The following is a 22,649-nucleotide window of genomic DNA, read 5'->3' on the forward strand; positions in this document are numbered from 1 at the left end:
CTGTGCTCATGCTTTCCACTACCCTCCATACTTTAATTGTTCTCGATTTCTCTAACTGGCCTTGATGTCTCTTCTGATCTCCAGACCACATGCCCACAGATGTCCCAAAAGCACGTCTGAAATTGACCTCGTTATTATTGTTGTTACTATTTTTGAGACAGAGTCTCGCTCTTTTGCCCAGGCTGGCAATGGCAGTCTTGGCTCACTGCAACTTCCGCCTTCCGGGTTCAAGCGATTCTCCTGCCTCAGCCTGCTCCCAAGTAGCTGGGATTACAGGCGCCTGCCACCACGCCCAGCTAATTTTTTTGTATTTTTAGTACAGACGGGGGTTTCACCATGTTGGTCAGGCTGGTCTCAAACTCCTGACCTCAAGTGATCACCGCGCCCGGCCCTGACCTCATTAATTCTTTTTTCTTTTCTTTTTTTTTTTGATAGGGAGTCTAGCTCTGTTGCCGGGCTGGAGTGCCCTGGCGCCATTTCGGCTCACCGCAATCTCTGCCTCCCGGGTTCAAGCTATTCTCCTGCCTCGGCCTCCCGAGGGGCTGGGACTACAGGCGCGCGCCACCACGCCCGGCTAACTTTTGTATTTTTAGTAGAGACAGGGTTTCACTGTGTTGGCCAGGCTGGTCTCGAACTCCTGACCTCGTGATCCACTCGCCTCGACCTCCCAAAGTGCAGGGATTACAGGCGTGAGCCACCGCGCTCTGATCTCATTATTTCTACCTCCCATCTTCATCTCCAGTTTCAGAGATACAAACTCCCGGACCGCCTGCCTCTCCTCAGATAAACCAAGGTCGTTAAGTTCAGGCTCCGCCTCCTCACAGGGCCGCCCCAAGGTCAGCCGCTTCTTCCCCCGCTCAGCTCCTTGGGGGCGTTGTCCGCGTGCCCCTCCGCAGCGGGGCCGGCGCTCTAGGCTGCAGCGGGCCGTTCACACAGCCTCATCATCTCGCTGGTTTCCGGTGCTCGGCGGCTACTCTAGCCCTCAGCCGGGCCCTGGGACTCTATCCCCTAAGGCGGCTTCTCTATGGTCTACATCGTCCCTTTGTCCCGAATTTCCTCCGGGAGGACGCTCTGGTGGGATCCAAGCCCTTCCCCCGCCGCGTCTGTGGCCGCTTTTAGGTGCAACTGGAGAAGGCACTGAAGCCCTACGAGATTCACACCGTCTTCGGTCTCCCGGGGTCGGCGCCGAGCGGGAGAATGGCGGAAGTAAGTATGGAGGTGCCCTTCCCTCCCGCCGCTCTTCTCTATGGTCGCTTCCGTCAGCGACGGGAAAGGGGGTCCTGGCGCCTGCGCGGAACCGGGCTGGGCGCTCGTCGCGTAGTGGGTGGGGGCGCAGGGAGCGGGAGTCGCCGCTGCCGCCGGAGCTAACCGCGGGGACCGAGATGCAGGTGGGACCGGAACCGGAACCCCCCTCTTCAAGTGCCTCTTCCCTCTCCGCGACCCGGCCCTGGCGCCCGAGAGGATCCCTGGGTGGGGGTGGGCGTGGAGGGCCGGGGGCTGGAGGGGCACTCGGCCCCGGAGAGTGCAGCAGACAGGGCTGGTCCCGAGGCGGATGCGGCCCCGGAGAATGGGCGGCTGGGGGGTGTCCAGGGAGTAGGGTCGGGTCGGAGTGGATGGACCACCGGGCCCGGAGGGTCCGAGCCAAGAGCGGAGCCTGCACCCTCCATCACCCGCCCTTCGGGAAATATCAGAACTGAGCCAGGAAGCAGGTGCACCGGGAAACTGTGTCTGAGTCCTGCTTGGCAGAAGAGAAACTGAGTCACCAGCTTAGGAGCCGCAGGGTCAGCGGGCCTGAAGGGGGCTGGGTCTGTCTGCGGTGCAGAGGGTTGGGTGGGCCTGTGTGAGCGGAGGTGGCCGCTGGCTGGAGATTGGTCTGCACCTCTTGGCTGGGTTCCCCCCTGCTCCATGACTCCTGCATCTCCTGACTCTTTCTCGTTGGTTTGGAGTCGTCCCTGCAGTTGGAGCCATCTGAGCTTGTAGGGTCGAGGCCCAGGAGGAAGGGGAGGGTTCGCCGACTTACAGCCTGGCTGTAGGTTTGAACAGGAGTCTGAGGTCGCTGAGGGTTTGAGAAGACTTTCCTGGGCTGTCCTGGCCCCAGTCCTGGGGCTGTCACCTTCCAGTATTGCGTGGGGGGGAGGAGCGCTAACAAAAGAGCCAAGGGTTGTAAATTCCACACCCAGCTCTGCCACTTTATAGTTGTAAGACCTTGAGAGGGCTCCTGCTATCTCTCATTTCTCTTTTAGAAAACTGGAACTATAATGTTTTTCTCCCACATGAAGATGGTAACAATGGCAGTCGTTTAGCGGATGCTTACTTTGCATTCAGCGCTGACATATCCCATTCCATGTAATTCTCTCAACATTTCGAGGGGGGAGGGATCATGAGCTCTGTTTAACAGATACAAAAACGGAGGCTCAGAGAGGACGTGGGATTTGTTCAAGATAACATCGCTTATAAGGTGGCTGGACTGGGCACTCATAAGGTGGTTTCAGCCCTGGTCTGACTCTAGTCCATGGCCTTAACCAGAAGGCTAACCTGCCTTTAGGGCATACTCCCCAGTGGGAGAAGAGGAAGGTGAAAAATCCTAGGGCCCCAGCTCTCCCTGTGATGTTTTGTTTATGTGAGGCCAGCAAAGACTTGACCTGACCCAACCTAGTTGCTCCTCTGGGGTCCTTGCGGCCTCTGGCCCCATACTGAAGGGATACCAAAGAAGTGGGCTGCAGCTATTTCAGATCTCCTTCACGCAGTGCGTGTGTGCTGGACTCTGGGGTCAGCTTTCAAGACAATTACTGTTTTGGTCCGTCATGCATCCATCCTCCTTAGTGAATCGGCCCCCTTCGAAGAGCTGGACCCTAAGATGTGTGAGGCAGGCTTTCTAAGGTCTAGAGTCCCAGCTCCCCTCTAGCCCCCTGCGAGCTAGGGCGGTGAGGTGCTATGGCTGAGGTTGGCCCAGCTGGTCCCTGGGGACAGGGACTGTGGAGAGGGGAAAACAGTAGACTTGGAGTTCTGAAACTTTTCTGAGCTTCGGTTTCCTCATCTGTTTGAGGGGTCTTTGAAACCTCTCACAGAGAAAGGTAAGATAACCAAGAGGGAGCCTCTCAAATGGCTCATGGGAAGTGTGACATGAATATTGGAGGATCCGACGTAGAGAAGAGGGGTGATCTGGAAAAGTTCTCTTTTTTAGGGGGAAGGTGCTCCAAAGCCCTCTACCGCTGGATCCAAAGCTAAGGAAATTGGGGACAAACGCGGCAGGCTGGGGCAGGCTGCTGGAGAACCAGTTGGCTGGGGCCTGCGGGGTGCTAGGATCTGGGAGAGGGAAGGGAGGTGTTGGGCTCCCTTCCCCATGGCTCTCTGTGGAGTCTGAAGTAGGGATGAGCGTCTCTGGCTGGGGGTGGGATGCAGCCCCCAGTGCGCCCTCAGCAGTGACCCTCGTGTGTGCCTCTCTCTTCCTTCCGCAGCTGCTGCCGCCCACCCCTCGTCTTCTGGCTGCCTCCCTCTTTGTGCCCCGCAGGCTCCCCCTCTCCACCTCCTGGGGCCCATCATGAATGGTGCCCCTTCCCCAGAGGACGGGGCCTCCCCCTCGTCTCCCCCGCTGCCCCCACCCCCGCCCCCTAGTTGGCGGGAGTTCTGTGAGTCCCACGCCCGGGCTGCGGCTCTGGACTTTGCCCGCCGTTTTCGCCTCTACCTGGCCTCCCACCCCCAATATGCGGGGCCCGGGGCTGAGGCTGCCTTCTCCCGCCGTTTTGCTGAGCTCTTCCTGCAGCACTTTGAAGCCGAGGTGGCCCGGGCCTCTGGCTCCCTGTCGCCACCCATCCTGGCTCCCCTGAGCCCTGGTGCGGAGATCTCGCCACATGACCTGTCCCTTGAGAGCTGCAGGGTGGGTGGGCCCCTGGCTGTGCTGGGCCCTTCTCGATCATCTGAGGACCTGGCCGGCCCCCTCCCTTCCTCAGTCTCTTCCTCCTCTACAACCTCCTCCAAGCCGAAGCTCAAGAAGCGCTTCTCCCTGCGCTCAGTGGGTCGCTCCGTCCGAGGCTCAGTCCGTGGCATCCTGCAGTGGCGGGGGACCGTTGACCCTCCCTCCTCGACTGGGCCCCTGGAGACCTCATCAGGTCCCCCAGTCTTAGGTGGAAACAGCAACTCCAACTCCTCTGGCGGGGCTGGGACTATTGGTAGGGGACTGGGCAGTGATGGACCGTCCCCTGGGGAAAGATGGACTCACCGTTTTGAGAGGCTGAGACTCAGTCGGGGAGGGGGCGCCTTGAAGGATGGAGCAGGGATGGTCCAGAGGGAAGAGCTGCTGAGTTTCATGGGGGCTGAAGAGGCAGCCCCTGACCCAGCCGGAGTGGGCCGGGGAGGAGGGGCGGCTGGGCCTCCTTCAGGGGGAGGAGGGCAGCCTCAGTGGCAGAAGTGTCGCCTGCTGCTTCGAAGTGAAGGAGAAGGAGGAGGAGGAAGTCGCCTGGAGTTCTTTGTACCACCCAAGGTGAGGCCCCATGGAGGGTGGGTGACTGGGAGCGAGGGAGAGAGTGCTCAGAGTGGTCACAGCCCTGCAGATAAGCTCTGGTGTTTACCAGCCCACGGCCCTGGCGTCGCTCACTCTTTGTTTGTAAAGCTGGCTCCTGGCTCTCTTAGCAGCTGTGGGAAGGACTGAGAAAGCAGTGTGGCTGCCTTTAGTCTAACTTCCCGAAGATGTAGAAGGAAAGATGACTGTCTAGAGGGAAGGGAAGGGTGGTCTTTGCAAACCAAACACCTGGATCTATTTCTTTCTCCTGACCTAGGCCTCTCGGCCCCGACTCAGCATCCCCTGCTCTTCTATCACAGACGTCCGGACAACCACAGCCCTGGAGATGCCTGACCGGGAGAATACGTTTGTGGTTAAGGTAGGAATTCAGCTTCCCACCCGCCGGCAGTGCTTAAGTGTGTTAAAGAGAAAGTCCTCAGCGCATTTAAGCAAGTGGCGTCACTGAAAGGAGGTATGTATATGTGTCCAGTGCCTTGAGAGTGTGTCCCTGGGGCTGCAGCTTTTCTGGGATAGGGGAAGACAGGGAAATGTTCTTACTCAAGAATAATGCCTCCACTTCAAAGGGAACTGTGGGGTTTTTGTTGTGGTTGTTTTAGAGAGACAGGGTCTCCCTCTTTAGCCTAGGCTTCCTCTTTTGCCTAGGCTGATTATAGCTCACTGTAGTCTGGTGTAGCCTCGAACTCCTGGGCTCAAGTGATCTTCCTGCCTCAGTCCCTAAGGAGCTGGGACTACAGGCATGTGACACCATGCCTGGCTAATTTTATTATTTATTTACGTTTGAGACAGAGCCTCACTCTGCCCCCCAGGCTGGAGTGCAGCGGCGCGATCTTGACTCACTGCAACCTCTGCCTCCCAGGTTCAAGTGATTCTCATGCCTCAGTCACCTGAGTAGCTGGGATTACAGGCATGCACCACTACGCCCGGCTAATTTTTTTGTATGTTTAGCAGAGATGGGGTTTTGCCATGTTGGGCAGGCTGGTCTCGAACTGGCCTCAAGTGATCCACCCCCTTGGGCTCCCAAAGTGTTGGGATCACAGGCCTGAGCCACTGTGCCTGGCCTTACTTTATTTTATTTTTTTATTTTTTATTTTTGAGACGGAGTCTCGCTCTGTCGCCCAGGCTGGAGTGCAGTGGTGCGATCTCGGCTCACTACAAGCTGTGCCTCCCGGGTTCACGCCATTCTCCTGCCTCAGCCTCTCCAGTAGCTGGGACTACTGGCGCCTGCCACCATGCCCGGCTAATTTTTTGTATTTTTATTAGAGACAGGGTTTTACCATGTTAGCCAGGATGGTCTCGATCTCCTGACCTCATGATCCGCCCGCCTCAGCCTCCCAAAGTGCTGGGATTATAGGCATGAGCCACCGCACCCGGCCTATTTTATTTTATTTTATTTTTATTTTTTATTTTTTTGAGACAGTGTTTCACTCTGTTGCCCAGGCTGGAGTTGAAGTGGCATGATCTTGGCTCACTGCAACCTCCGCCTCCTGGGTTCAAACGATTCTCTTGTCTTAGCCTCTTGAATAGCTGGGACTGCAGGCACCTGCCACCATGCCTGGCTAATTTTTGTATTTTTAGTAGAGCCGGGGTTTCACCATATTGGCCAGGCTGGTCTCGAACTCTTGACCTTGTGATCCGCCCTCCTGGGCCTCCAAAGTGCTGGGATTACAGGTGTGAGCCACCGTACCTGGCCTCCAGAGAGAATTGGAATGCATCTTGTTTTTAGACATCCTACATACATTGCTCTCATTAGGTGTGGATTAAGCCGCCTCCCTGCCCCTGCCCCAGCTGAGGTGTCGTCTCGTCTCTGTAGGTGGAAGGTCCCTCTGAGTATATCCTGGAGACAGTGGACGCCCAGCATGTGAAGGCCTGGGTGTCTGACATCCAAGAATGCCTGAGCCCAGGGTGAGGAGCCTGACTTCCGTCGCTGAGGGACATAGGGTGGGGTTGGGGAGCAGCCTCGCGCCTCTTACCTGGTGACTTTCCTCCCAGCACCATCTTCCCTGTCTCTGCAGACCCTGCCCTACTACCAGTCCCCGCCCCATGACCCTCCCTCTGGCCCCTGGGACCTCATTCCTTACAAGGGAGAACACAGACAGCCTGGAGCTGTCCTGCCTGAATCACTCGGAGAGTCTACCCAGCCAGGACCTGATGCTTGGACCCAGCGAGAGCAATGACCGCCTGTCGCAGGGTAAGGGTGGAGCCTTAGAGAGCTCGGAGCCTCAGAACCTGCCGTGCGGGGCCCCTGCTGTCAGGCGCCATGACCTCTCCAGACTCCACTGTGCCCCCATCCCTGTTTTCCAGATGCCCCACCCCAACCCCACCAAATGTTGGCCTTTTGTCCCTGAACACAGCCACAGTTTGCTGTTTCGAATCATCGCGACCCCACGCAGGCCCCAAGCAAACCTTAGCCAGCCTTCTGCATCCAGCCTTGTCACTTTTTCAGTCAGTTTCCTGCCGGCCAGCACTCTAGCTGGAAATAATGGTTGTTTTCTCCAAGCTTCTGGAATACTTCGTAGAAATCTTTGTTTTGCTCTTACTCTGCATCTCTGTGTCTGTCAGGGGCAGCTACATTTTCTCTTGACTCCGTACTTTTTGTATACCCAACCCACACACACACACACACACACACACAAAGATGTGTTGCCCGGTCCCAACTCATATCTCCAGATTAGGCCTCCACTATAGCCTTTTCTCCTGACCCTCTGTTCTGAGTTCCAGCTGCATAGTGCCTAGCACACAGGCTGTATTCAGTGAATGAACACATGAATCATGGAATCTTAGATCTAGAGTGGACCGTGCATCTCATCAGATCGCAGTAGCTAAGACCAGGGAGAGGACACTTGAGGGTCACTGAGGAAGACGGGCTGTGCCACCCTGTCTCCCAAGCCATGCTGTCTGTGCACCACACGCCTGTGTTCTGAGCACTGCCTGCCTGTGACATTTGTGTAGGCTGTGGCCTGCCATTGGACAGACTTGGAGGATGCCCCTAGTGCATACCTGGCCCTGCGCTGTGTCCCGGGCCAGGATGGGGTAGCTAGGATGCCTGAGATGAGCTGCTTGTCCTCTGGAGGTTTTCAGCTGGGTTCACGTCACTCCCTGTAGAAAGCTTAGTGTCCCCTGAGCAGCACAAGCAGGAAGCATGTTGGGAGCTCAGGGGAGGAAGAGAGCAGGGGAAGGTGGGAGAGACAGGGACTGTGACGCCAAGGAGAGGAGAGGACACGCCTGGGGATGCAAAGGGCAAGAGCAGAGACCTGTGGAGAGGGCCCAGGATATGGGGACAAATTGGATGGGATAATTTGGTTAAAGTGGAAGAGACATGAATACAAGGTAAGGTAAAGATCAAGTTGGTGTGGGTTGGGGGAGTAATAGAAGGAGCATCTTTGATGCCTCCTAGAGTTAGGGGACTTTGTCCTATAGTTCAACAAAGGACACTTTTTTTTTGTTTGCTTGTGTGTTTTTGAAATTTTTTTATTTTTAAAAATTACTGTTTTTGTTTTTGAGATAGGGTCTCGCTCTGTCTCCCAGGCTGGAGTGCAGTGGTGCCATCACAACTTCCTGCAGCCTTGACCTCCCTGGCTCAAGCCATCTTCCTGCCTCAGCCGCTCAAGTTGCTGGTACCATAGGCGTGTGCCACCACCACACCTAGCTAATTTTTTTTTTTTTTTTTTTTTGTAAGAGATGGGGTCTCACCATGTTGCCCAAACTGGTCTTGAACGCCTGGGCTCAAGTCATTCTTACACCTTGGCCTCCCAAAGGGCTGGGATTACAGGCGTGAGCCACTGTGTCCAGCCAGAATTCTGTGTGTGTGTGTGTGTGTGTTTTGAGACAAGAGACTTGCTCTGTCACCCAGGCTGTGTGTGTGTGTGTGTGTATGTGTGTGTTTTGAGACAGAGACTTGCTCTGTCACCCAGGCTGCAGTGCAGTGAAACAATCTCAGCTCACTGCAACCTCCACCTCTTGGGTTCAAGCAATTCTCCTGCCTCAGCCTCCTAAGTAGCTGGGATTACAGGTGTGCACACCACGTCCAGCTAATTTTTGTATTTTTAGTAGAGACGGTGTTTCACCATGTTGTCTAGGCTGCTCTCAAACTCCTAACCTCAAGTGATCCTCCCACCTCAACCTCCCAAAGTGCTGGGATTACAGGTGTGAGCCACTGCACCCGGCCCAGGACTCCTTTTGAATGTCAAAATATTTCGGGCAGCTGGGCACGGTGGCTCATGCCTGTGATCCCAGAGCTGAGGTGGGCAGATCACTTGAGTCCAGGAACTCAGGGCTGACCTGGGCTATTATATAGCGAGACCCCTTCTCTACAAAAACACATATGTATATATTTAAGACATTCTATTCTCCGTTTCTGCAATAGTCTTTCAGCTGTTGATTCAGAAAAAGATAGAGACACATTTGGACTTTAGGACCTCCTTGCAATAACTCTGCAGTGCCTCAGCAGCACAGGAAGCATCAGTTGGGAGCCATTGGTAAAAGCATCAGGGGTCACTACCCACAGAGCTGTCTGGCATCTTGGCCAGCGACTACACACAGGGTAGACTACTGATGAGGAAATGGGCCCAGGACAGTCCTTAAGAAGAGGAGTTTCTTGGGTTCTCAGCTTTGCCCTTTTTCTTTCCAGGGGCATACGGGGGCCTCTCAGACCGCCCCTCGGCATCCATCTCCCCCAGCTCTGCCTCCATTGCCGCTTCCCATTTTGACTCGATGGAACTGCTTCCCCCAGAGTTGCCCCCCCGCATCCCCATTGAAGAGGGACCCCCAGCAGGGACAGTTCATCCCCTCTCAGCCCCCTACCCTCCCTTGGACACTCCGGAAACAGCCACAGGTACCAGAGGTGTGAGTGTGCATGTCTCCAGGCTTGGGTGCCTGCCTTCCTGACCACCCCTCCTGGGATCCCGAGGGAGCTGGCCCGGGGGAGTTGGGGACGCATGCGGGGAGCAGGCGCCTCGAGGGGAAGGCAAGGCTTTTTTCTCCCAGGATGGGGGAGGCTGCCCTGACACCCCGGTTTCCCTCCCTCTCTCCTTCCTGAAGGGTCCTTCCTGTTCCAGGGGGAGCCAGAGGGCGGTGAGGGGGACCAGCCCCTCTCAGGGTATCCTTGGTTCCACGGGATGCTCTCTCGGCTCAAGGCTGCGCAGTTGGTGCTGACTGGTGGCACTGGCTCCCACGGTGTCTTCCTGGTGCGCCAGAGTGAGACAAGGAGGGGTGAATACGTCCTCACCTTCAACTTCCAGGGCAAGGCCAAGGTGAGCCACCCTTCAGGAAAGGCTCTGTTTTGTGCAGAGTTGGCGGTGGGGTGGCGGAGTGCTGCCGGGGGAGGGGGTTTGTACCTGGCAGGGTCTTTGCCTCCTACCTCACCTCACCCATACCGCCCTCAGCACCTGCGTTTGTCGCTGAACGAGGAGGGTCAGTGCCGGGTCCAGCACCTGTGGTTCCAGTCCATTTTCGATATGCTCGAGCACTTCCGGGTGCACCCCATCCCTCTGGAGTCAGGAGGCTCCAGTGATGTTGTCCTTGTCAGCTATGTCCCATCCTCCCAGCGACAGCAGGGTGAGCAGAGCAGGTCTGCAGGGGAGGAGGTGCCCGTGCACCCAAGAAGTGAGGTGTGTGTGCCAGAAAGATGGGGCGGGGGGTCTATGACAAGGAGAAGCTTTGCTTGGGAGAGCAGGGTAGAGGAGGCTGCTGTGCCTGGGGGTTTGGAAGGGAAAGAAATGTGCTGATAGGACACAGGAAGGCAGAAGGCTCCTGGCTGGAGCCGGGGCGGCAGCTGAGAGGTGGGCGGGCGCATCCCCATTCCATCGGATCCTCTGTTCCATTGTCTGTCTGTCTCCTGGACCCATCCTGGCCTCGTCTTTGCCCACCATCGCAGCCTGGCCTTGGGCCTGCCCTTCCCGGGGTCACTCGGTCTGATCCCCCTCCCTCCTCCCTCAATGTCTCATGTCCCTGTCTGATCTCTCCCTTTCCCCTGCCCCACCGTCCCATCTGTCCCCACGTTGCCCCTCCCCCCAGGCCGGGAGCAGGCTGGGAGCCATGCGGGGGTGTGCGAGGGAGATGGATGCCACCCCGATGCCTCCTGCACCCTCATGCCCTTCGGAGCGAGTGACTGTGTGTAAGTGTGGTCCTCCTCTCACCACCGCCCATGATCCATCTTCCATGGATGGGGGGTTGCTCAGGAGATGGGATGTGGGGAGACAGCCACGCTCCTGGAGGGCAGAGTGAAGGGGAGGCTGCGGCAGGAGCTCACCTGCCTCCACAATTGGTCTGTTTTCTTACCATTCCTATCCAGAACCGAACACCTCCCATGACCCACCCCAGCCCCCTGAACCCCCTTCATGGACAGATCCCCCACAGCCTGGGGCAGAAGAGGCGTCGAGGGCGCCAGAAGTGGCGGCAGCAGCAGCCGCAGCAGCCAAAGAGAGGCAAGAGAAAGAGAAAGCGGGCGGTGGAGGGGTCCCGGAAGAGCTGGTCCCCGTGGTTGAGCTGGTCCCCGTGGTTGAATTGGAAGAGGCCATAGCCCCAGGCTCGGAGGCCCAGGGCGCTGGTTCTGGTGGGGACTCGGGGGTGCCCCCAATGGTGCAGCTGCAGCAGTCACCACTAGGGAGTGATGGAGAGGAAGGGGGCCACCCCAGGGCCATTAACAACCAGTACTCCTTCGTATGAGCCAACCCCACCCACTCCACCCTTTTTAAGCGCCCCCCCAGCCCTGCTCGTGAGATTGGGCTGCGTAGGGACAGAGGAGGCCGAAATTCCTCCCCCATGCTTCCTGACCCTTGTCGGCCAAGGGCATCTTCGATGGTACAAGCAGAGGCTCAAGAGAGGCTCCCATCACACACTACAGGTCCCCTCCCCAGGGCAGGGGATTTGGGCTCTATGAGCTCCTTGAGGGGCTCTTCTGGTCAGCCCCACCCTGGGGGCCATTTCCCCATTAACCACCCCCAGCCCGAGGCAGGGTGAGGGGGAAGGGCTGTCAGTTATATTAAGGTGGTTGTTGTTGTTGTTTTAAACAAAATGGAGAAGCATAAATAAATAAAAAGGTTTATCTCGGTTCTATCGTGATGGCTATGGCCAGTGTTTGCTATGGGGACTGGGGCAGTTGGGTTGGGAAGGCGGCTCACTCAGTGCCCACAGGCCAGAGGGCTGCTCCAGGCTGAGTCCCTGTCACTATGCAGTGCTGTGCTTTCGGTGCCATCCCTGTCTCTGACAGCCTTGTTTGTGGAGCGCTAAATGATGCTCTTGGGGTCTCCTGTGAGTTCTTGTCATGGAACGGTGCTGTGAATGGCAGGCATAGGGATCTCCAGCGGCCCTTCCTGAGTTATGGCTTCCTACCCTAGAGAGAGCTGGCAGCGAGATGGGGGACATGGTGGCTGTGCTGGGAGAGATCGAATGTGGCAGTCGCAGAGGGGCCCGATGCCCCCCTTCTCAGAGCCAAGCTGGGGGGTGGACGGCAGAGAGCACTGGCTTCTGTCCTGGTTTTGCCACTCACTAGCCTGGGCAAGGCGTAGCCACGCTGGGCCTGAGCATCCTCATCTGTGACATATGAAGTTTCATCTGCTGACATGGTTTGCTTGGCCTGGACATGGTGTCCATTTGAGTTTCACATTAAAAATTCAGATCACAGGCCGGGCGCAGTGGCTCATGCCTATAATCCCAGCACTTTGGGAGGCTGAGGTGGGTGGATCACCTGAGGTCAGGAGTTCGAGACCAATCTGACCAACATGGAGAAATCCTGTCTCTACTAAAAATACAAACAATTAGCCGAGTATGGTGGTGCGCGCCTGTAATACCAGCTACTCAGGAGGCTGAGGCAGGAGAATGGCTTGAGCCCAGGAGGCGGAGGTTGCTGTGAGACGAGATGGCACCATTGCACTCCAACCTGGGCAACAAGAGCAAAACTGTCTCAAAAAAAAAAAATAGCCGGGCATGGTGGCATGCACCTATAGTCCCAGCTTTTCAAGAGGCTGAGGCAGGAGAATCTCTTAAACCCACGAGGTGGAGGTTGTGGTGAGCGGAGATTGCACCGCTGCACTCCAGCCTGGGCAACAGAGCGAGACTCTTGTCTCAAAAAAAAAAAAAAAAAAAAAATTCACTGGCTTCTCTTGAAAATCAGAAGATCCAGTAGTGCAGGTCCACTTCCACATCTGCCCCATCCCCACCAGCTCACTTTGCTCCCTGGGAGGGCTTGGCCTTGTGGGCATTTGAGTTTATAACACCACCCACATTGTGGCACACCCCTCCACCTCATCAAACACAGGCTCTGCTGTTGGAATCAGTCTTCCTGATCCGCGGCTGTGCCCTCCAACAGAGGGCACCCCTGGGCTTCCCAGCTCTGGGAGCAGTGGGTGCCAACAAGGAGGGGCCTGGGGCTGAAGAATCCCACCCGCTGAGCTCGGCCCTCTCCCTTCCCCGCTGTCCAGCTCTGCCTTTCAGCATCCTGCCTCACTCCCCGCCCAGGCAGCATGGAGCCCACACCCTCATGCCCCTCAGCCTCAGCCCCCACCTCCAGGAGGCCCTACCCACGCTCATGACCTTGCTATTCTGGGCCTTGTGTCCTGTCGGGAGATGGACAGGAGACAGCTGGGTTTCCAGGCCACTCAGGCGGGGGGCTAGCAGAGGGAAGCCTGCTGGCTCTCCTGCTTACTCTAATTCCTGGGGCTCCCCAAACCTTGGCCTCAGGAGACTGGGGATAGGACCAGCCTTGAAAGTGGGGGAAGCTTTGGAGAGCCGGGTGCTGTGTTCTTAGTGAGATGACCAGCGAAGGCTGTGGCGCCCGGGGGTAAGCAGGGCCTGATCCCCTCCTAATCTTCCAGCAGCAACTGGTGCTCTGAGGCTCCCCTCCCCCAGCCCTGCCAGGGACCTGCCTTTCAAAGATGGGCAGGGGAGGGGGACGGGGACACCCACCCACTCCTCAGACCGGCACGTCTTGGCTGTTGGGGCCTGAGAGACTTTCGCTCTAAGCCTTTCTTTACAGATGGTTAAACCAAAGTTCTGCACTCATCAGGGACTGGCCAGGCTGTCTCCATGTCCCATGCTTTTAGCTCCAGCCCTCAGGTGGGATAGGAGGATCACTTTCCATCCCTGGGCTTGGAGACCCCTGTGGGAAGGGATCCCCAAGGGCGCCTCTGGCTCAGCCTCCCTCCATGGCAGTTCACATCCGCAGCCTCCCCGAGGGTGGCCCTTCCGCAGCTCCTGGCGGATGGCTTTCCCTCCCTGGCTTATTTCCCCCTCTGGGAAGCCGGGGGAGGTAGAAATGAATAACCTTAAAGGCCTGTTGGCAGGAATGTGCTGCCAAGCCTGCCCCCTGCCCTCTGTCTCAGGCTCTTGACTCCCTTGAAGCTGCCCATCTCTCGGTCTGCCCCTCTCCATGTTTGGGCATTCCCACTGCTGTAAGACAGTAGCCCCTGTCACTCCTCCAGGTGCTGGTGGGGAGACGCTGGCCAGCGCCAAAAGCCTTGGCGGGTGTGAGCCTGAGTCCAGCAGAGATGGTGGGTGCCGGGCCGTGTGGAGGTGCCGGGGGCTGTGTCCCTTGGAAGAGAGGCTGCTAATTAATGCCCTCCTGCACCCTCAATTCAGCCCACTGTCCCCCACTCCCCTCAGGTCACAGCAGGACTCTGCTTCAGGGGAGGGGTTTGTTGGAACTGTGAAAAGGAGGGGGGAAGGAACGCCTTGTCCTCAACTCACCCGGGAGGCCGCGCCTCCCCCAAGTTCAGGCAGAAGAGATGCATCTGGGAGGCTGAACCCTCAAGTTCCATCCACCCCTGCTGCCATCCCCCTCCCCAAAAGTGGAGGCCTCCCTTTTCGTTGCTCTGCTGTCTCCTATTCTGTCCTCTGCCTCGGTGTTTGAGCCCCAGAATGGAAAGCAGCCTTAAGAAGCTACACTTAGGAAGTCCACATGCCTCTGCTCATTTCAGGAAACAGGCCTAGATGGAGGATGGACTTGAGCCCAGGGCACCAGGCCCCTTCCCCTCACCGACCTTTCACACTGACTCTCATCCAGCCTCTGCCTGCCTGTCCTCCCCTTCCTGCACCCCAGTACCCTCCCTCGACTTCTCCAGCAGCTGCCCTGGTGGTAACCAAGAGACGCCCCCATCCTGGAGCAGGGGTGGGGAGGGGCAGCTCAAAGCAGCTGCTTCTCTGAGGAAGCTGACACCAAGGCCAGCGTTCAGCAACAACTTGTGGCTTTGCACCCAGCGCCGGGGTCCCCGCCCACCTGGCTCCCTGCTGTCCCTCTTCCCCACTGCTCCTCAGACTTCCCTCTGACCCTGGTTACTCTGTGTCTCTGCTCCCTCTCTCCCTAGGTCTAATCTGTCCTCATTTCCCCCAGACCTGTCCCCAGAAGTCCACCCTTCCCCATTCCTTTGATCTGGAACCCCTTCTTGGTCCGGCTTCCCCAGGCCCCGACACCTTTCTGTGGGGCCTGCCTAGCTCCTCGGCACACACAGCATGGGCCTGATCCTGTTCCCCTTGTGGGCAGATGCAGCAGGGCAGAGTGCAGCACAGACCACAGGCCTCTGGGGCTGGCCATGGAAACCCCGTGGATTAGAGCACAGTGTGGGATGAAGTGACCCTCAGTGCACGACTTGGGGTGACCCCTGCCCCCATCCTGAGACAGTTACCCTTCCCCCTCTGCCATCAGCACATTCTGTAGCCTCTTGGGTTACTTGGCTGCCTTGGTGTCCCATTTTCTTGGGGGGGGGTGGGGATTCCCTATCCAGGATGGGGCGGCCCTGAGGGCTCTGTTCCCGGAGGCTGAGTTAGAGCGATGGGGAAGGGGGGGCAGTTTTGGGGAGAGACAGGCAGTGCTCACCAGGGCCTGGACACTAAATCCCTTGTTGATGGCTGTGGCAACCCCTCCCTAGGGTAGGGTTACCATCTTCGGCCCTGTCCCCTTGACTCTCTCCCCTCTTCACTTCCCCTTGTCCCTCTAGGAGCCATTTCCTCTATCCCCCAAAAGATGTCTCCCTTCATCAGTCCCCCAAAGGCTTGGGGTATCTCTGCCACTCCTTCAGCGAAGCAGGTGAGGAGGAAGGAGATTGCGGCAATGGAAACAGGCTCCGGGCAGATGAGGCAGGAAGGGGGACAGGTGAGGCCGGGGATGGAAGAGGGTTCAGGGAGGAACTAGGGGGATGAGTTTGGAATGGGAAATTCAATGCAACTGGGGAAGTCGAGGCAATGGGGGGGCGGGGTCAGTCGCAGATGACAGAAAGTGAAGTCTCCCTACCCCACTTCCCTGGGGCTGGGGCTACCTTTGCGTCCCTCATGAGTGACATCTCAGGCTGCAGCCCCACTGTTCCCCCTCTGTCAGCAGAAATATCTCTCTTCTGACCCCTCCTGCTGGAGTCTCAGCCAGCCAATCCCTGATCTGGAGGAGGGGGGAGCCCGGCCTCCCCCCTGCTCCCTCATAAGGACCAGCCGGGGGCCAGGGGGTGGCCGGCTGCTCAAGTGGGACGGGGGTCAGAGCTTTGTGGAAGGAAGAAAAACCTGGAGGGGGCAGGAGAGTAAAAAGAAGAAACCCAGGCAGACAGGCAGTTGGACACACTGAGGAAGACCCCCCACGAGTGGGAACCCCTTGGAAGGAACACACCGGCCCCGGCCCCCAGGAAGGGAGCGCAATGGAGGCCGCTCACGCTAAAACCACGGAGGAATGTTTGGCCTATTTTGGGGTGAGTGAGACCACAGGCCTCACCCCGGACCAAGTTAAGCGGAATCTGGAGAAATACGGCCCCAATGGTAAGTGTCCCTTGGAAGAGAGGCTGGTAATTAATGTCCTCCTGCACCCCCAAAACACACGCACACGCATGCACGCGTTTCTCCCTTCAGGGTATCTTAAGGAAGAGCTGGGCCCTTGTCCAATGCTCGCAGGGGTAAGAGGATACTGAGAAAACAGAGTCCCGAGATCCAGAGTTTTGGGAGGTTTTAATGGGATGACCTTGATGAACCTCAAGGTGGCCTGATTCTCTTACCTTAGCCACAAAGTCTTGGGTGTGGGGGGCATGAGGCTGAACCCCAAATGAATCTGTCTTTTTCTTCTTTTTCCTGGGTAGAGCTCCCTGCTGAGGAAGGTAAGTTACTGAAATCCCTGAACTCTCATAGATGACCACCCCTCCCTCCCGCCCCATCCCACTCCCTCCTCCCTGCCTTTTCTTTAGATTCCTTGAGCAAATACCCCTTCCCAAAAGGCAAATCTCCCTCCCTAAAGGTTAGAGTCCTGTCCAGGGCAGAAGTCTCCCAGACACTTTCTCCTTGAAGCATCCAACCCTTGAACTGCTCCCCACTTTGCCGAGTCTGTTTCTGTACTCTAGGCGAGATTCTCAGTCCTTCTCTGGGCACCAAGCTGCCTGCCCACCACCCTAGAGCCTCTTCACTGCAGGCCGGAGTCCAGGGGGCTCCATCCCAGACCTTCACCCCCTAGACCTTAACCCGGGGCCCTCCCCTTGCCTCCTTCCCCAGGGAAGACCCTGTGGGAGCTGGTGATAGAGCAGTTTGAAGACCTCCTGGTGCGGATCCTCCTCCTGGCCGCATGCATTTCCTTCGTAAGTGTGGGAGGGTCTCTGGGGGCTGGCTGGGGGTGTGAGGCTGGGATCGGGTGAATGCGGGGTTCGCAGTCACTGGATCCTCCCGTCCGAGCCCTGAGCATCCCATTGTACAGACGGGGCGGGCTCGGGGGCAGCAGCGGGTGTGATTCGCTTCCTCCTCTCTCCTCCCCCGCACCCCACAGGCAGGTTTTATTTTAAGCTTTAAGGGTGTTCTCAGCCAAAACACCGAAGCTAAGCCACCCTCGCGGCTTCAAGAGCTTGGAGGGCTCGGGTTACCCCCCGAGCCCCGGGCTCCGGGTCCCGCAGCGATGCCGGCTGCAGCTCGGGGGCCACTGCCACTCCCGGCATGCCCCGGGCGGGCGGCCGTTCCACCAATCCCCGCGCCCGCCGGCGCCCCTTCCCTGCCCTCCCCGGCCGCCTGACGCTGATTGGTCGAGAGGAGGACTCGCTCCTAGTGGCGGGAAAGCGCGGTGGTGCGAGGATGACTCCAAGGAGCCCGGCGCCCAGTCAGGGAGGGCACTGGCATCTCTCGCCTCACCGCCCAGCCTGGCCCTAGCCCTTCCCCGCGCTCCCTAGGACCCCCCACCGCCGCGGGGCATCCCCAGGGCCCTGCCTCCTCTCCCGCCCTGGGGGCTACTTCCCATCCCGCAGTCCATCTGCATATCGCGGGTTCTTCTCCAGCATGAGTCTTGCTGGGGCCTCTGGAGGCAACGAAAGCCTCCCTGTACCTTGGTTTCCGAACGCAGGCCCCGTTGAGTTAAGCACAAGCTGGCAGGGCCTCTCCTTTCCCTTCTCAGATTTGCTCCTTGACATTTGCCTGCTGCCTGGCGGTGGCAACAGCTGGGGCGGGGCGCGCGCAGGAGGCCCCGTAACCCTATCCCCGCTCTGGCTCCCTCGTGAAACCGGAGCTTCCCTGCCTTGGCCGAGGGGGAGGGCTGCGGGGGTCAGACGGCCTGCGAGGACCACAGGGTTTTTCCTCTCGGGTTTTGGCTCCCGTGGGATGGATGTGGCTGTGCGGGGAGTTGGCCTGAGCTTCGCTTCTAAGCCAGCAGCTTGGTTAGGGAAACCTGAAAGCATTCCCAGCTAATCCCCCTACTGGTGCAAGTCTGTGCGCGCTCATCCCGCTGAGTAAGGCGGTGGCAGGGCCTGCAGTGGGTGGACAGACCCACAGACGAATGTGGGGCCACAGCGTCCCCATCATACCCGGTCCCCCTGCTGGCTACTGCGCAATTCTCCCCTCTGCAGTGGGCCACTTCCTTTCTCCACCCCTTTCCGGGCCTCATTACCTGTCATTCTCCTTTCCCCTGCTCTCCAGGTGCTGGCCTGGTTTGAGGAAGGTGAAGAGACCATCACTGCCTTTGTTGAACCCTTTGTCATCCTCTTGATCCTCATTGCCAATGCCATCGTGGGGGTTTGGCAGGTTAGCTTTGACCCTTCCTCACCCCTTCATGTCCCAACACTGAAGGAGAGGCCAACCCTTCCTCCAGTCTCCTCCTCCTGCATCACCTCCCCCATACTTGCCTCTTCCTCTGGTCCTATCCCCTGGTCTGGAATGGGATGGAGTGTGGGGAAGAGGTGGGAGACTGTGACCCACTGTCACTTCCTGGCTGTGTGACCCTGAGCAAGTTCCTTCATCCCTCTGAGCCTCAGTTTCTTCATCCATAAAATGGGGCTAGCAATCCAGTGTGAAATCGACTAAGATGATGGATGTGCCTGGCACACAGTAAGAATTCAATAGACGCTAGCTTGATTTCCTTCTTCCTCTGACCTGACCACCCTCTACATGTCCTGTCCTCTGCTTCCTGGGTTTTTTTTTTTTTCTGTTGTTGTTGTTCTTGTTGTTGTTTTGTTTTGTTTTAGGTCGTTTCCATAGTGAAAACCCAAATGCTACCTTGCTTTGGTTCTAAGGAATGTCAGGCTATAAGCCATTTTTTGGTGCTCACTGGTTTCTGAACACTGAGGATAGAAATAGCCACTTTCTCACTTTGGGAGGCCGAGGCGGGTGGATCACTTGAGGTCAGGAGTTCAAGAGTAGCCTGGTCAACATGGTAAAACCCCATCTCTACTAAAAATACAAAAAATTGGCTGGGCATGGTGGCGGATTCCTGTAATCCCAGCTACTCGGAAGGCTGAGACAGGAGAATCACTTGAACAGGGAGGTGGAGGTTGCAGTGAGCCAAGATTGTGCCATTGCATTGCACTCCAGCATGGGCAACAGAGTGAGACCCTGTCTCAAAAAAAAAAAAAAAAAAAAAGAAAGAAAAAAAGAAAAAAACAGAAATAGCACTTTCTCTTTGCCCCAGTGTTACAGGTACAGCAGAGCCACGGTGTTTGTGGTGCTGGCAGGTCTAGGACAACATCTGCAGGGCAGCCTCTGATTTTCTTTGATTTTTTATTTAGATTTTTCTTTTGAGACAGGGTCTTGTTATGTCGTCCAGGCTGGAGTGCAGTGGTGTGATCTCAGCTCACAGCAACCTCTGCCTCCCGGGTTCTAGTGATTCTCCTGCCTCAGCCTCCCAAGTAGCTGGGATTACAGGCACGTGCTACTACGCTAGGCTTTGTTTTTTGTTTGTTTGTTTGTTTTGTTTTGTTTTGTTGTACTTTTGGTAGAGATGGGGTTTCACCATGTTGTCCAGGCTGGTCTTGAACTCCTGACCTCAAGTGATCCACCTGCCTCAGCCTCCCAGAGTGCTGGGATTACAGGTGCGAGTCACCACGCCCAGCCTGATTTTCTTTGATTCTTCTTTGTTCTCTCCCCAAAACCCTCTTACCTGTTTTCAGCTGTAGGTGACAGTTTCCTCAACACACACACACCCCTGCCCGTGTGGGGTTTTGTTGCCTCCCCTGTGCCAGGAGCCACAACTCCATAACCCTGCCTCCTGTGCATAACCATGCCTCCTCCACCCTGTCTCCTCAGGAGCGGAACGCAGAGAATGCCATCGAGGCCCTGAAGGAGTATGAGCCAGAGATGGGGAAGGTCTACCGGGCTGACCGCAAGGCAGTGCAAAGGATCAAGGCTCGGGACATCGTCCCCGGGGACATCGTGGAGGTGGCTGGTGAGTGACAGGGACGGCTGGTCCAGGATGCGAAGCTTTGGGACTGAGGCCTAGGAGACGCTGGGGGCTGGTCAGGCTCAGATCCCGGTGTCCAGGAGGATGGCGGAGTCTGCTTCTCCTTCCGACTCCTCAGAAGGTCATCCCAGGCCACTCCGGCCACGGCCCCCCTTCACCAGCAGAGTCTCAGCAGGAACAGCCAGTCCTGTCCCTGAGGCTGCAGGCAGACCCCCTGCTCTCCATCCTCTCACCCTGCACTCGCACTTGCAGGCAACAGGTGGAACTCGGTCCCTGCCAACGGCCCCGTCTCCACCCCCTCCCGGGGCCTGGCTTCCCCCTCCTTCCACCCACCCCAAGCTTGGTCAGCTTTCAGTCTTGACCTCTCCGTGCCCTTGAGGCCTCTCAAAGGGGAAGGAGCGAGGGTAGAAGGGAGGAGGGAGGCCGAAGGCTCGAGCCCCCGGCCATGTAAGGGAAACTCAGGCCCTGCACGGAGCACGGGACTGGGGAGGAGGGAGCTCAAGGAGGGCCCCGCCCGAGGCAAGGGACACTTAATGCCTGGCCAGGGAGGGGTGGGGGCTGGGTGGCTAAGATTACTGGGATTCTGCCCCCTTCAGCGGTTTTTATATTTGCCCTGAGCAGGCCTTCCCGAAGCTCCAGGCCCCTGCCAGGGGGAATGGCTCTTCTGAGGCCTCCTTCCCTGTAGCAGACACCCGAATCACCACCCCAGGGAGCCTGGGGATAGGGAGTGAGGGCAGGCCGAAGACCCCGGCACCCCATTACCGCCGTGACAGCATGGAGTCAGCGCCATGAATGTCTATAAATATCACACGGGCTTGGGTGACAGGGCGTCCCGCCTGACTCCATCCCGACCTCCCTCCTCCCTCCTGGGTCCATTTCCTCTGGCACAGGAGGGGGCCTTAGAAACAGAGGGAAAGGAAAGCGATTGGATCCGGTCCCCAGTACCATCCCTGGGACCAGTGTGGAATTAGGCAGCGGCCCTGGGAGGTTCTTAGGCTCCTCCTAAGGTCTCTGAGTCTGGCTGGGCATCCACCTCTCCAGCCGCCCCCAAGGTGGTTTCCATGTGTCTGTCAACCCACCTGTGCACTCCCTGGCCTCACCTCCACCCATTCACTCTCCAGCCTGTGCTGCCGGCCCTGCTCCTCCACACCTGTTTCCTGCTCACCCCCCCCCCCCCCCCCGCTTCTCTCTCGCCCCATCCGTCCTGTCTTGTCCATGTTCCCAGCTTACTTTCCCCAGCTCCTCACCTCCCTGCCTCCCTGAGATGCTCAGACCCAGCTGTCAGGTTCCTGATATGTGGTCCCCTCCATGACCACCCTACGCCCCCTGCTGCCTTGAGTCCTGCCCACTCATACCTTCCGCTCACTCCTCTCCTGCCTTGCCCTCCACTGTTCTCTTGGTTGCCCTCGATTTTCTCAATTTCCATATTTTCTCGTTTCTCCCTGCCTTCCCTGGCTGTCCACTTCATTCTCTCACCCCAATACTCCTTCTCTCTAACACACCCTGTTTTTCCTGAGTTCTTTCCTTGCCTTTCCTCTTTGCCTTTCTCACTCCTGTCTCCCATTCTCAATTCTAGCTTCTTATCCTACAGCTGGACTGTCCTTAATTTCGCCTCCAGTCATTCAGTGGGCATTTATTTAGCATGTATTATGTGCTGAGCAGTATGCCTGCCCATCCCTTCTCAGGGCTCACAGCCAGTGGGAAGAGATGTGGGAATTCAAGACCAATGAGACTCCAGCTCACCATGGACACGGGGGCAGAAGGGATGGGTGTCACGATGGGTGGTTGCCAGCTTCAGGAGCTCATGCCAAGGGCCTGATGCAAGCCCTGGGAGCCTCCCTGAGACCTGAAGGATGGATGAGGAGAATGAGTCAGACACAGATTGGGTTTTTCTTAGGAAGGAAGAAAATTCCATTCCCAAGTGACCTCCCTCTTCCCTACTCTCTCCACAGTGGGAGACAAAGTCCCTGCAGACATCCGAATCCTCGCCATCAAATCCACCACCCTGCGGGTTGACCAGTCCATCCTGACAGGTCTGCTGGCCTGGGTGGGAAGATGCATGGGGGTGGGATGTGGGAAGGAAGAGGCAACAAGGGGGAGGTGAATGGAAAGACAGAGAACCCTCACTGTCTGAGCAACATAGAGAGACCCTGTCTCTAAAAAAATTTTTTTAAATTAGCTGGGCATGTTGTTGAGTGCCTATAGTCCTGACTACTCAGGATGCTGAGGTGGGAGGATCACCTGGGTACAGGAGGTCAAGGCTGCAGTGAGCTGTGATCACACCACTGCACTCCTTTCTGGGCAACCCTGTCTCTATCAAAATACGAACAAAAGGCTGGGCAAAGTGGCTCATGCCTGTAATCCCAGCACTTTGGGAGGCCAAGGTGGGTGGATCACCTGAGGTCAGGAGTTAGAGACCAGCCTGGCCAACATGGTGAAACCCTGTCTCTACCAAAAAATACAAAAATTAGCCAGGCATGGTGGCAGGCACCTGTAGTCCCAGCTACTCAGGAGGCTGATGCA

General features: G+C 57.3%; 2 protein-coding genes across 13 annotated transcripts in view; both read left to right on the plus strand.

Moving 5' to 3' along the window:
- Window positions 1-528: 528 nt before the first annotated feature.
- Window positions 529-11,578, plus strand: SH2B1 (SH2B adaptor protein 1). 12 transcript variants are annotated; one of them, XM_009196220.4, is made up of 10 exons: window positions 682-1,206; window positions 3,459-4,480; window positions 4,776-4,877; window positions 6,330-6,421; window positions 6,532-6,707; window positions 9,147-9,350; window positions 9,557-9,768; window positions 9,901-10,125; window positions 10,532-10,631; window positions 10,809-11,578. In XM_009196220.4, coding segments are annotated over exons 2-10 (2,052 nt in total). In that variant the 5' UTR covers window positions 682-1,206; window positions 3,459-3,541; the 3' UTR covers window positions 10,811-11,578. The 12 variants fall into 12 exon arrangements, with proteins under 12 accessions (XP_009194481.1, XP_009194483.1, XP_009194484.1 ...); XM_009196221.4 differs by having other exon boundaries at window positions 683-1,206; window positions 9,901-10,072; XM_003916725.1 differs by lacking the exon at window positions 682-1,206 and adding an exon at window positions 1,209-1,388.
- A 3,777-nt stretch (window positions 11,579-15,355) lies between these two features.
- ATP2A1 (ATPase sarcoplasmic/endoplasmic reticulum Ca2+ transporting 1) overlaps window positions 15,356-22,649 on the plus strand; it is a 28,496-nt gene continuing 21,202 nt past the window's right edge. The window contains 6 exon segments of the mRNA XM_021931864.1: window positions 15,356-16,249; window positions 16,564-16,581; window positions 16,970-17,052; window positions 18,371-18,475; window positions 19,973-20,111; window positions 22,079-22,159. Coding sequence (XP_021787556.1) covers window positions 16,132-16,249; window positions 16,564-16,581; window positions 16,970-17,052; window positions 18,371-18,475; window positions 19,973-20,111; window positions 22,079-22,159 — 544 coding nt within the window. The 5' untranslated portion in view covers window positions 15,356-16,131.

The sequence above is a fragment of the Papio anubis genome, chromosome 18 (genome assembly GCF_008728515.1).
Source record: "Papio anubis isolate 15944 chromosome 18, Panubis1.0, whole genome shotgun sequence".
Lineage (NCBI taxonomy): Eukaryota > Metazoa > Chordata > Mammalia > Primates > Cercopithecidae > Papio > Papio anubis.

Excerpts from the sequence above, each read along its gene's own strand:
- SH2B1 (XM_009196217.3), top strand. The coding sequence starts at position 3,542 with ATGAATGGTGCCCCTTCCCCAGAGGACGGGGCCTCCCCCTCGTCTCCC. Across the intron at positions 9,351-9,556 it reads CACTCCGGAAACAGCCACAG|GGTCCTTCCTGTTCCAGGGG; the intron begins GTACCAGAGGTG and ends TCCTTCCTGAAG. Across the intron at positions 9,769-9,900 it reads ACTTCCAGGGCAAGGCCAAG|CACCTGCGTTTGTCGCTGAA; the intron begins GTGAGCCACCCT and ends TACCGCCCTCAG.